Genomic DNA, 14,150 nt, shown 5'->3' on the forward strand with positions numbered 1-14,150 from the left:
TTTTATCTATTTATTTTTTCTTTTTTTAACTGAAGTCACTTTAAGTGAGCAGAAAGTTGGCCTTTCAAAGTGCCTTGAGAAGAATTAGGAGGCAGAACTCAGTGACAGCTCTATTGCATTGGAAGAGATTACTGTACATAGTTTGTGCATTATTCCTCAAATACTGAGCCCTCATAAAACTTCAGATATTTCAACAAATCCTTGTGTTTAGAAGATGCCTACATCTCTAATCACTGCAGAGGAATGATTATGGATTTTTTTAAAAAAAACCTTTTGATAAAAAACACTGTAAATGTGGGAGAAGCTCATGGAAGTGTGTAAAGTGGCTACATTATAAATAAAAATTCCCACAAACTAGACTAAAAAAAAAGAAAAAAAAAACCACAAGAAATGTATTTCAAGAGACTAATCTTGGTAATTGTTTTAGATAGAGAAGCTTTCACTGTTCTGTAGTATCATCTCAAGAATGACCTGTAGTCAGATCAGCTAAAGGCACTTAGAGAAGTTCGGATTCATAACAATACCTTCAAATGTTGGTGCAGTAGCATGAGTTAGGGATCATTATAGACCTGGAGGAAAACATAATCCTTTTCCAAAGACTTCTCTAATTCCATCTTCCTAATGGCTTTATGAGCAGTGGCACAGTACATAGAGTTTAGTTGCCAAATGGGATTTCAACATTATATTTGTTTCTTAATTGACATTAATTTTGTTCACTAACTCTGTTTCTAAGTGTTATGAAATATCTTTAATGTTATGTTCTACTTGTAATTAAGCAACCAGATATAAAAGGTTAGTTTCCAATTCTTACTGTGTAAAAATTACTGCAAAGGAGAAGAAAACAAAATATAAGTGAAACAAGAAAAAAGACAAAAAAACAAACCCAAGAACAAAACCCAGACTGATCTCACTGCTGTAAGGGCTTTTTGAAAGGCATGGGTGATAATTGATAGTATCAGATATCAATCATCTCTGTCCATTGGGCAAGATCCACTGGTGATTTTGAGTGACTCCTGGACAGGATGATGAGAAATCCATTTTTGCAGCACACAATCAATTTTTAATCTTGTTTTAGCCATTGTCTGGCACTTCTAGAGACGGATCTGCCCAAGAGTTGTCATCAGCTTCCACTGGGCTCAGTCTCTAGGTCTTGGAGAAGCTGAAGACAATATTTACGATGCCAGGCTGTTCCTGCAGCTGGGTTAGGTGGGACTGCAAGTGTGACACGTGTGACATTTATTGTATTAAACCTGTAAGGCTTATTGGATCTGACTGCTCACAGTGAGGATAACTTCATTATAAGTTTTGGTAGAAAATTTCCTTCCCATCTTGACCAAATAGCTATTTCATCTCCCCAGACCAGCTTTTTCCCTTTTATTTATTTATTTACTGTATTTGGTTAAAAAACTCCATAAAGCTTCAAAGCTCTACTTGATTTAAGTATCATTTCAACAGGGCCTGAGACAGTGAATTAAGCTACACAATAGATTGTGGTTCTTCGTTTAATCTTTGCATTTTTAATCTATTATCTCTATTCTTCCTCATTACCCTCTTCTTTGTTCCACCTCTTTTACATCAGACTCTTTAAGTTTGCACTTTTGGTGACATTTTTGATACTTTTCAGTCCCCTTCAGTTTTCACAAGGTTATTTTTCAAAGTCTTATCTCTTTTTTTTTTTTTTTTTTCCTCTGCTGGGATAACCTATAGGTTTTTTCCCTTCTTTGTTCCTACATGCAATTTCCTGTTCTGCAATTTCATCCTCCCACATTCACTTTATCACAATTCTACTCTTTCAGGTCGTACATAATGCAAAAGTTAATCACTGTCTTTTCACTTCTGGGTTATTTTGACTTCCATAATGCTTTTCACTGTCTGCTCAGTTCCTACTTGTATTTCTGGTTTTCCCACATTTTTCATGGGAATCTCTGTACTGTCCTCTACCTGTTAATCCCCTTTATAATTCTTTATTTTTAGAAATAATAAGTATTTAATAGAATCCCAGCACTGCCATCGGAGTTGGGTCTTTATTGTTCTATCCAGACATGAAAGAGTTCATACCCTGATAATACTCACATGTTTGGGGGTATGTGGTTATCATTCCCCCAAAAATATAATTTTTTCTCTGCTTTTTATTCACTAATATTGCTATCAAGCCTGAGGCTTGCCCTCAGTGATTTTTTTTTTTTTTTGAAAAGGCAGTATAAAGTTTTTCTGTCATGAAAATTGATAAACAATCTACCTTAGACCCTCAAAAAAACCCCAGCAAACAGACAAACAAATTTAAATCAATGGGGATTAAGTACCTTAGCACTTTGTAACTGGGTTCCTCCATGCTTTGGGCCATGAACTATTTTGAGAAATCCTTTGTACTGGCCTGTGACTTGGAGGAATGTTCTTTGTGTGCTTTTCTTATATTCTTTCAATTTTTAGTAAAAAATTGTCACTTCAGCTTGCTTTCTGTTAGCAAATTCACCCCAAATCTTTTCCTGATTATGGCTGCTTCTCTGTAGAGAGATGACAGCTCACGCATTAAAAATATATTAAGAAGTTCAAACTAAAAGGGGGCAGGTTTAGATTAGATTTTAGGAAGAAATTCTTCCCTGTGAGGGTGGGGAGGCCCTGGCACAGGGTGCCCAGGGAAGCTGTGGCTGCCCCTGGATGTGTCCAAGGCCAGGCTGGACAGGGCTTGGAGCAGCCTGGGACAGTGGAAGGTGTCCCTGTCCATGGCAGGGGGTTGGAACTGGATGATCTTTAAGATCCAGGCCAATTCATGATTCTAGTCAGCATTACCTGTCTTTGTAACAGCATTTCTTCCTGATTTCTCTTTGGCTCAAATCTTACTTTTTAAATCTATTCTATAGATCTGTAGTTTGAGTATCCAAGTGTGATACGTGTTCTAAATGTTAGTCTTTTTGCTGTTTAATCTGCCAAGACATAACTGGTGGTGTTGCTGTCCCCATCCCCCAAGCTACCATTCTTTGGTCACCTCCTATGTGACACAGTCTGCAGAATTGACTGAGACTTTCTCTTTAGCACCAGACTGCAGCAGCTTCTAATGGTCCCTGCCTTATTCTCCAGAACTCAATTTCACAGCATATTGGAGGTGACACACCTTAACTGCAGTGGAGAAGGCTTTATTTTCATCCCTTTCAATTGAATTAATGCCTGTTTGGGAGCTCTCTGCAGGTGCAAACTGGAGCTGGTTGCAACACCTGTTAAATGGAAAATGGTGAATAAGGTGCTCCTTGGTAAACTTTTGTTACAGGCAGCTCTGCACTGCCAGGCTTTATAAAGTTTAACAATCTGTTGGAGTCATTAATCTCCTGCTGTGGCTTTACCTTCCAGTGGCAGGATTAGACATTTAATTCTCTACTAGACTGTAAGTAGCACTGAGACATTTTGGTTCTAAAATTGTTATATAGCCATGGAAAACATCGTTTTGGTGGGCATTTAACCTCTTTGAGCTCCATTATGGCTGTGAACTGACAATGATAAAACAGCCCTAAATAGTGCTTAGAACAGTAGAGCATGATGCTATCAAAAACAGCAACTTGACTGCACCATAAACTGACAAAACTGACTGATCTGGAAAGGCATAAAATCTGCCTGTGCACCATTCATGCTTTCAAAAATATTTGCAGGTCTTGATATTTTCCTTCTATATTTTTTGTTGGTGTGGCAAATTTATTAATCTGTTAGCTTTATGTACATTAATAAAGTTTTCTCTCTGACAAAATGAATTAAGCAAGACCTTAATTTAACGTGCCTCCTCCTCTAATAAATGAAGTTTCACATGGTGGAATTTGTGCTTTGAATTCATCTCTAAATTAAAAATCCTGTGGGGGAAAAAACCCCTGAAGCGTTGTCTTACAAGTAATAGTGTGTGTCATAATATTTACATCAGAACTCAGCATAAATTAAGGCGTTGCAAAGGCATTTGTTAATGCAGGTGCATGAGCAAAGCCCTGGTGCTGGTTTTGGAATAAAACACCACGGGCTTTTGCTGCTCTCTAATTCAAGTCACAGCCTTCTCCCATTCCCTTCTGAAGTGACATTACCTGGATGAAACTGAAATCTCTGGGTGCACAAGCCATCACTTAGACTGGACTTTGTTGCAGTATGCACAGGAACACACAAGATTGCTTTCCCAGTAGTTATTTACCTTGATGAATAGCCCTAATTGGATCAAATAGACTGGTAATGGTGAGCCAGTACTTTTAAATGTCTTGTCTTGTGCCATTAATATTACCTTGTCATGTATCCATTTGAGCTCCTGGATGAATGTCTTGCCTTCATACTGCTGTCACATTTAACAAATGGTTTTGTCAAGTCATTCTTTACAGCTTGTGGTGAAGGATGGCAAAATTTGTGGTCTCTTGCGTACATTAAACCTGTTAACTCTACCTTTCAACTTCAATGCAAGGACATCCTAAAACTCAGATAACAAATTCCTAAAGAAATTATAGTGCCTGTTTACAAGAGGAGCCAGAAATATCCCACTGACATCTATGATTAACACAGCAGAAGAAAAATGGAATGTATTAATTTTGTATTTATTAAACTTGTGACAGTCAGAATTCAGACTCTTTTTTTTCAGCTGCTGCAATTATAAACCTCAGAGTACAACTCATGGTTACCATTAGTAATGAGATATCCATTTTATTCATCCTTTTGATTCAGAAAGAGCTCTACTCTATATTTACTAGGGTAAACCCCAAATTGCTGGTTAGCTGATGCTCTTGCTGTCCTTTTTATTGATTTCTGGTATGTGGTTGTAGACTGAAGATATTTAACAGTGATGAAAATAAGCTGCTTACTGAACATCCTGAGACTGCTGTTACAATTTCATGGGGCATATTGTTATAACCTGATCCATAACACCACATTACCTTGGATTAAAAATTGAATTGCTGTTCATTGAATAAATACAAGCCTTGGAACAGATCCCTCCTTATGGCAGGACACAAACAGGAAAGTGTTGGTGCTCATTTAGCATTTAAAGTAAGGGGTTTTAGTGCAGTGGACAGCAGGTTTTCACTGGCATATATTCAGCTTGAGCAAGTGGAATTTTTTAAGGATCTTTCACTGAGAATGAGCTGGAAGCCACATGGAATTTTAAAAAGCTTGGTGTGTTCCTTTGGAAATGCCACCATTTGGCCTTTTTTGATACAATGGGCATCAAACTCTAACTATGGGCACACAAATCAGGCATCTGATCTGGAGATTGCCAGATTACACTCTGGGAAATGGATGTCTGCAGAGAAGAATTATGCAAATTTATGATGCACCTTCTCTGGCAGTATTTCTCTCTTAATGCTGGCTATAGGTGCAACTACTGATTTAATAGGGAATCACAGGCTATCCTGAGTTGAAAGGGACTCACAAGAATCATTGAGTTCAACTCCTGGTTGTCCTTCACAGAGCAACCCCAAGAATCCCACCATGTGTCTGAATTCTTAAGTTAAAAATTTTTTATAAGTACTGACTGGAAGTCTATCAACCATAGAATGCAGGGTGCTGTGCTGCTGCACTATTCTCTGACACTGAGCACCTTAGAATATCTTTTCTTCTTTTCCTTGCAATGTTTTGATGTATTTGGAACAATATTGTAATTTATATTGAGATGGTACCTATGAAAACTATTCATGGATCAGAGTCCCATTGTGTGAGATGCTGTGCAAATAGACCCAAAGCATGGTCTGAAAGAGCTTTTAATGTAAGAATAAAATAAGAGTCAGCAAGTGGAGAGAAGCAGATTGATGGGAGAAAAAATAAAGAGTACAAGATGGAAATGTAATAGGTGGTAGCAAACACACACCAGCTTCCAAACTGTTGGCAGGTCTCTGATAGATGATTCTTTTCTTCTTTTTGTCTTCTTTCCTCCCCCTGTTTGTATGTGTTACTGAGTTAGCTATTCTGAGTGCCTTTAATCATTTTGAAAGTGGAAAAAAAAAACTTTCCAGGTTGAATCTGAGTAGAATTAATTTTTAAGGAGAATTGAGAACTGCTTAATATGTTGACTGCTTCAGTTGTGATGGAAATAAAACGAATACCTCCTACAAGCACATATATGCTATTTTGCTTTGCTTGTTTTTACTGCACCACTCAGGGAATGAAGGAAAATATTCAAAGTTAGCTTTCTCCTTATTCAAATAGAGCTGAGAATTGCTGTCATCAAACAGCAAATGCATCTTGGATTGTGTATTTGCAGTGTCTGACAATAGGCCAGTTTTCAGTGTGATTGGGTGTTTTGATGGCACCTTGTCTAGATAAAGCTTTCTTGTCTGGGCTGCAGAATAGAGAAAATTACCTCTCTGGATGCTTCATCTAACTAAAAATGCATGATTTAAGGAGACTAATGGGTACCCACGACTCCAGGCTGAATAGCTCCTAGCTTCTGTTTGAGTCCACACTTTTTCATTCTTAACAACCCAAAAGCTGGAGAAAACATAATCAAGATGTTTCTGATCCACTCTTGCAGAGCAATTAAGCTTCCAGGAAGAATTGTTTAAGATTTCAGTCATCTTTCTGGCTGTCTTTCAAATTTTGGAGAAGTTTGACATTAATTAGTGGTCATTAGCAAGGTGGGAAAGAGTTTAGTGATATCATTCTTACAGTAATATTGTTTCAAATAGATGTTTATATGGACTAACAGGTGTTAAATCTTCAGTAACTTCTAAGGTGTTTTTTTTTTTCTTCCTTTAGAATAAATTGGAATATGTTTTCTAATCTGCCTGGAAAATGCTAAAAAGGATTTCTGTTTATACTTCTTGGAGCTATTCAAATGGGAATACAAAGCACAAGGCATCTGCTACACAAAATATTAATTATTGCATGGAATACTATTCACTGGAGGAATTAGAGAAGGCTTAGAAATATTCAGGCTAATATTTTTTAATGGTTGCTTGGAGTTAAGCTCCTTAATCTGTATTTGGTTTTTTAGTGAGCTGAACTGTTTTTTCAAGTAGTGTGGAGCTTTCAATTCTCATCAATTTGCTATGTCTTACATGAGTTATCACCATCATTCTGTACAGATCCATTCAGGCCAGTAGGATTAGGTGTATGTCAGCACAAATCCCAGGAGGGGTTTGCAGAGCCTAGGCCCTCAAGTTTTTAATTTTGCTTGCTGCAAATATTGAAGAAAAGAAAGCAAAAAATCCAAATTCCCGCATAACACTGCGAGATGCAACACATCAGTGTTCAATATGAACAGTGGGAATGCGTGCTGATAAATGTCCTTTATTTACTGGTCTGCTGTCCTTTGTCACAGCTCCGGAAGGCAGTGATGGATCACATATCAGATTCATTCCTGGAGACCAACGTCCCTCTGCTGGTTCTCATCGAGGCCGCCAAAAGCGGCAACGAGAAAGAAGTGAAGGAATACGCTCAGGTCTTCCGTGAACACGCCAACAAGTTAGTGGAGGTAAGTGACCTTCTTGACACAGCCATATTTCCATCTGGCACCTCCAGGAGAGGCAGGAAAAGTTACAGACTGGGTGAAATGTTAGAGGTGTTGTTCCAGGAGTTTTGGTCAACTTTATGCCGGTGATCACCCCGGAAATGTTTGGATGACGGGCAGAGGAACATGCTGTGTTTTAGTAGCTCATTAAAGTAATTGAGCATGTTAGGAATGGTGTGTCCAGCAGTTTGTCAAAAGACATGAGCAAAAAGAATTACATTTCAGTTCAGCTTCACTAACAGTACAATTGAGCTGAATGTCTATGAAGTACAAAGCCAAATCAGTGCTTCACAATCTGGTCCTATCCAAGGACTGCTCTAGACTTAATTATTTGTCAGTCTGAACTGAAATAGGGAAAGGACCTACAGAGAAGGCACAGCCTTAAGAACATATATGGTGTTGAAAGGTCTGTAGTTAATATATATATATATATCTTTATAGTACCTTCTCTTTCTGAGGAGACACACTGTAAAGTCAACCAGTGACAATTACAAGTCTCCAGGGATGATATTGAAATAGCTTTATTCTACCATGAGGAGTAAAAAATGTAATGATTGAAACCTTGGATACTCATGGAATGGACATCTAATACAATGATGATAATGTTAATTTTGGTTTGCCCTCCAACAGGTCAAGAACTATGAAAGGTTCTTGTTTTCAAAGATAAATATAACTCAGTGATTTGCTCCATAACACTGTGTGGCATTTTTCTGCAGTCGCAATGTTTTGAAGGCTTTGTAGCCCCTTTGCAACATATTTTCTTGTCACACAATGTGCTGTTTAGCAAAGGGAAATGCAATTAAGGAACTACTGATCTGACAGATACTGAACTATACCTCTGAATGTCTTCTGTTAAAAGAGGACTCATCCTAATTCTGTAGAACCTGAGGCAAAGAGTAAGGGTTCCTTGGTTAATATTGACTAAATCTGGATAGTTCCCTGAAAAAGAAGTGTCTGGATATGTTTTTACAGTGGGTGTGCGTTTTCAAATGTTTTGGAGCATCTCATTCTTGCCATGTACCTAACAGGGAGTCAAGGTACCTTATTGTGCCCTGGAAATCTGGTGTTTGCTGTAGTACTTAAATTGTAGGTACCGAAAGGAAGGTCTTGGTGGTCTGAAATTTCTGTACAATGCTGATTCCAGTAAGGTTTACTGCTGCTGTCTGCAAGAGGATCACAGGGCTGTCAGCAACCTTCCCTCCCAGCCCCTGTGTATATGCAAAGATTCATTGCTGCCTCCTTGTGACTGGAGCTGTGGCAATGAAAAAGAAAATAGCTGGTAGGTGTATAAAGAGAGGGAAAAAAAAAAAACCCAAACAAATGGAAAACCCCTCCACAATGTTTGTTCATAGTTATATTATAGTGGCAGTGGAGTTGTAGGCATATATGCATGAACATATGTGGGGTTAGTATTATAGCAGTCACATCCTCCACAGATTTGCAGAAAAGTGTTGCAATGACAGGTCTAATAGCATTATTTAAAAAGTTTAAAATAGCTAAGTAGATATTTTAAAAATATCATAAGAGGTAATGCCATAAAAGGAGGAAAAAAATATGTTTTAGGGGTGTAGTTAAAAAAAAAAAGCCAAAAACTCCCTGCCAGAAAACCCACAACTTTAATGGGAAGAAGAAAGAACTATAATGCTGTTAAACTGTCAGAGGGAGAGAATTTAGGTTTATTCTTAGGAGGAAATTCTTTACTGTGAGCATGATTGAGACCCTGATGCCCCCTAAAAAGCTGCCCCATCCCTAGAAGTGCCCAAGGCCAGGTTGGACAGGGCTTGGAGCAACCTGGGCTGGTGGAAGATGTCCCTGCCCATGGCAGGGGGTGGCACTGGGTGGCACTTTAAATTCCCTTCCAACCCAGGGCGTTCTATGATTCTTCGGAACCAAACATAAAGCACAGTTTCAATTATTTAATCTCGGCCTTACATTACATTAGATTAGTATTTTAGGCCAAACTGAAGGTTGGTTAATGATTTTTGACATGTGGTTAGCTTGCTCCCCACCAAAAAACAACAATTTTGGTATCAATAGATGTCTCAGGCTAATACCTAATATTTTTTTATTCCATTTGGTTGTTCCAGACTATTAGAAGCAGATTCTTAATTGAATCCTATATGTCTGTGACAGCTGCTATTGCCTTGGGGGTGCATTCTTACTTTTTTCCAAGGATATTTTTTTTTTAAGTGGATCTTGCCCTATTAGTAGTAAGAACTATTTCTGGTTCAGGTAAAAAGCATCTTGAAGAAATGAATTTCTAGTGCAAGTGAAATTTTTAACCCTAAACTTTAAGTTCATCAGTCTGCAGAAGCAAATACATATTTGGAATATATTTATGTCCATTTCATACTAGATTTTTCACTTCAAAGAGCTTCATGGTTTTTACTTACTCATGCACAATGGAATCTTAGCAGATGGACTTCTCTGGTTTTGTGGGTTAAGTATCTTGCAAATAGTAAAGTGTGGTTTAAAGATGAGCCATAATCAAGTGACTATGAAATGTAAGATGCTTTCCCAGGCATGGGGCCAGAATTGCTTGCTAAGATATGCAAACACAGCTCTGCTGAAATGCGTGGAGTTGCACTTGCTCATGGTAGAGGAATTTGGCACTGCCAGTTCAATACTGTGAAAAGTCTGTAGTATTAATCATTAATTTTGAAATCCGAATCTGAATTTTTTTGGATGTCCTACCAAGCTCAATAGGCAGCCTGTCAAAAGGTTAGGAAAAAATAATACATGTTTTAATATTTCTTTACAAGAAACCTGCATTTTTCCAACCTGAAGGAAAAAAAATTGCACTTCTTGATATTTGTTGAATACAAATGGCAGAATTTTCTCTGCATAGCTAATACATTTTTAAATATATATTTTCTCAGCTTGAGACTTAAGGAGGTTAAGTTTCTTACATAGTCCATATTGCAGAATATTTAAATCTTCTCTCAAAAGCCATTTTCATTGTATAATATTTTCCCTTCCCTACCTCTTACCATAACATTAATAACAACAAAGATGGATTGTCATTTTTTGAGACATTCACTGACAGCTAGATTTGTCTATGGGTTTTGTTGGAAACACAGTGTGAGGTGTCACTTTAATGTAAATCATACACAATAAATCAAATTGTCAGACAGATTCCAGGGGTAAATCATAATAATATAATAAAACAGAATTTAGATGTACCACTCCAAGCTTGGATGGGTAACTCTTTTCCTTGCAATGTTTTTTCACAGCTATCTCTAATTTTTTTTCTGTTTTCTGAAACTGAGGTTAGAGAAATGATGGTGCCTTTCCAGGTGATGATCTGTACCTCATGAATCCCTTTATGTTTTTTAAGAAATTATCTCCAATGACTGATAGTAAATGCCTGAGTTGTAATGCCAACTTCAGAAGTGACTTTGGGAAGTTTAACATTTAACTTCTCTACCCAAGCACCTTCATTAGTAGCATAAGGTTAATGACAGATAATTCTAATATCTACCACACAAAGGCACCTGACTGATAAATCAGCTCAGATTTATTCAATGCATCTATCAAAGCACTACAAAGAGGCTAATTAATTATTTTTCATTGTTCTGTTTACTAGAGGTTCTTTGGTTTAACTGTTGGTTTCCTGGGCTGTTTCTTGAAAAAATAAATTATTAAATCTGAAAGATTTTCCTGGTTGATGAATTTCAGCATCCAGTAAACTCTTAAGAGCCATGGTAGCAGGCTGTTCAGTTGGAATTCAAATTATAGTGGATTGGGTCAGACTTTCCATTCTCAAAAGGATGGGTAAATGTCCAAGAGATTTTCTACTAGTTGTTTCCCTTTGGAGAGTTTTAATGTTTTTATGGAAATACTTCACCATTTTGGTGGTCAGTGAACATTTCCAAGAGTTAAACTCAATTGCATTATTCTTATTTCCAACAAAACCTGAATGAAGGGGTGTTTTCTTCTTCAGTATGAGCTGATGAAGCATCATATTTAAAGCACTTAAAAATCAACTTTTCAAGAGTCCCTTACTGCTTTTCAATGAATTGATTTTTATGAAGAATTTTGTGGAGCCCACATGGATCTGTTTCACCTCATACAAAATTAAAAGATTTCTGGAGACATGACAAATAATCAAAGTTGCCTTGTATGGACACCTGGCCAGTGGAAGAACTGAGTTAGGGAATGATCTGTGATGATTTAAAGTGGATATAGTGAAAGCACATCAATAACATCATGAGGTTGGGTGGTAATTTGTAGCAGATGAAATCTAACGGAATCATTCTGGTTTTGGTTTATTGTGTCTCTGTCCATTAAGTTTGCAGGAGCCTTTATTAATTTTCTCCATGTAATTGCCACTTTGAAGAGATAATTCTAACACCTACCACACAAAGGTGGTAATGGGGTTACTTTGGGACAGTTACGGGCTTGGGTTTTTTTTAATTTTACAAAAAAAAGAAAAGAAGAAGAAAAGAGTTTCAACTACTTTATGAGACACAATTCAGGCTACCTTTCATTTTATAAGAATTGTATTACTTGGAGCTTCGTAATTCAGACTGATTGGAATCTTTCCCATCATAAATGTGGAAACAGGATTGCATGCTGAAGACAGAAGGGGAGAAAAAAAACATTGTCAGTGTGCACAGCACACAAAACAAGCAGCTGGGCCTGCTCAGTGACCCCTTCTTAGCTCATTTGGCAATGAGAAAAAAGGGGCAAAATTGTGAAAGAAGATTTTACTCTGGTGGTCGACAATGGATTTAATCTCAATTTACATCAGCATTAACAGAACTAATATCCAAACCAGTATTTTTTTCTTTCCAGAAATAACTCTCAGAAAACCACAAAGATTATTTGCTTCATAAGAAATGCAAAACTAGACTTTCTCCTAGGGAGAGTGAAGATCTGTGTAACTCTGCAATGCACCTGAGGTGGATGCAGTGCTGGGTGTTCATGTGTGGCACTTCAGCTCCTTCCAGGAGGCACTAGTGGCCTTCTTAAGTTATAGGTGACAGTGTTTTCTTTGTGCTTTTGTAAATGTTGTATAAATTCATGAACTGACAGATTTTAATTTAAGACAGACAGAACCCAGAAGAAGAAGTCTAAGCAAAAAAAAAAAATTGGCTCATTTATTTCTGCAACTTCAGTTCAAGGAACAAAGACTGTTCCTGCTGATATTTTCACACATACTTGACATGTTCTATTCTTTTTTTTTTCTTTTTTAAGTGCACACTGCTGCTTCATCAGAGTGCACACCTAGCTGTTTGCTTCTGATGATGGAGAAAAAGTGTCAATGTTCTGTCATAGCTTCTGCATCCAGCTTGCACCCTGAAAAATCTGTACATCTTACAGACTGATCTGCTCTTACTCTGCATTTTTCTTTTAGCTGACATTTAAGCTAGTTAAGAAGTACTGTTTAGGAGGTGGTAATCCTTGCTTCTAATCAAGGAGTGTTAAGAAGGTCATAGATTTGTTTAATTCAAGCTCTTTATCCAAGTTGAGAGATTTTATTTGAAATTAAAGCTGTGAGCTACCTTTGTGTCCTAATGTTTCATCTGCTCAGTTTTATTTTCCATCCCAGACCTTTCTTCCCTGTGTGTGCAGCAGGTGTTCCTAATTCCTAGTAAACATCAGGATTGTACTGACGTAGCTAAAGCCACAAATCCATTTATTTGCAGTGAGACGATGAGAAGTCTGGACTCTCTGAGTGAAGTTCCTGAGTGCCTTCTGCAGCCAGATCTTATGTGTTTGTCCTCCTTGGAGGGGTGAATGCTTTTGAGGCAAAATGAGCTCCAGTTCTTTCAGGATAAAACTTTCTGGTAATGCAGAAAGTTTGGTGTGGGTGAACTCTTTATCTCCTTTTTGTACTGACTTTAACTACTGAGTATTGATACTCCACTGGGGTCCATGCCAGCTTCATCTTCTGGTGTGTCAAGTAACACTGAAATGGAATCAAAGTGCCTTAGACAAATTGAGACACAGAAACAACTGCTGCTTTGTGACTTTTAGAGCCTCTGGTGTTCCTGTCTCTGAAGAAGGTAGGTTATTTAAGGAGGTAAATACTCAATGTCTGCATTGTCAAGACTGGTTTTGTCCAGAAGCCAGTGCTGCTTTCAGGCTGTGAGGGTCCAACTCCAAGGCTTGGCCAGGGAGCAGTTGCAGAGCCTGTGCTCTGTAAACTGCATTGCTGACACAGAAATAGGGGGGGAAAGAAACCATTGGACATGGGGAACTTTGCTACAGCAGATGCTGATCCATCAACACCTGCCCTTGGCAGATTTCCAGTGAAACCAAGGAATCCAGGATGGCTGGAAAGGGGAGGAGCTCCCTTATCTTATGGCTTCTTTGGCAATATAACTCTGTCCCAAAATTTCTTCCTACCTATCAACACCTGAGTAAACAATCACACCAGAGGCAGTGAGACCATTGCTGTATATACAGTGAAATTATTCTCTTGAATAATCATTTTCTGTTCATTTGTCCCTTTTTTCTTAGGCTGCTGCACTCTTACATTTCACAGCAGCACCAAAAGGGTTGAAGGATAATTTTATTTGTTCACACGTATTTCTGTAATGTAAATAAGAATCAAATGCTACATGAAGTTAGCAACTTGTGGGTAATGATGATGGTTTTCTTCCTTCCCAGGAGAGTACAAGATTAAAAATTAAATTTGAAAAAATACTAACTGGGAAATTGCTGCAGAATCCCCCATGGCAAC

At 37.8% G+C, this 14,150-nt stretch overlaps 1 protein-coding gene across 3 annotated transcripts in view; it reads left to right on the plus strand.

The window, feature by feature from the left end:
- CTNNA2 (catenin alpha 2) overlaps positions 1–14,150 on the plus strand; it is a 372,247-nt gene that overhangs the window by 264,948 nt on the left and 93,149 nt on the right. For all 3 annotated transcript variants that reach the window (XM_039723934.1, XM_039723935.1, XM_039723936.1), the window contains one exon: positions 7,271–7,423. In XM_039723934.1, the coding sequence (XP_039579868.1) occupies positions 7,271–7,423 (153 nt within the window). The remainder of the gene's footprint in view (positions 1–7,270; positions 7,424–14,150) is intronic.

This window comes from Passer montanus, unplaced genomic scaffold (genome assembly GCF_014805655.1).
Source record: "Passer montanus isolate IOZ18808 unplaced genomic scaffold, ASM1480565v1 scaffold51, whole genome shotgun sequence".
In the NCBI taxonomy this organism is placed as follows: domain Eukaryota; kingdom Metazoa; phylum Chordata; class Aves; order Passeriformes; family Passeridae; genus Passer; species Passer montanus.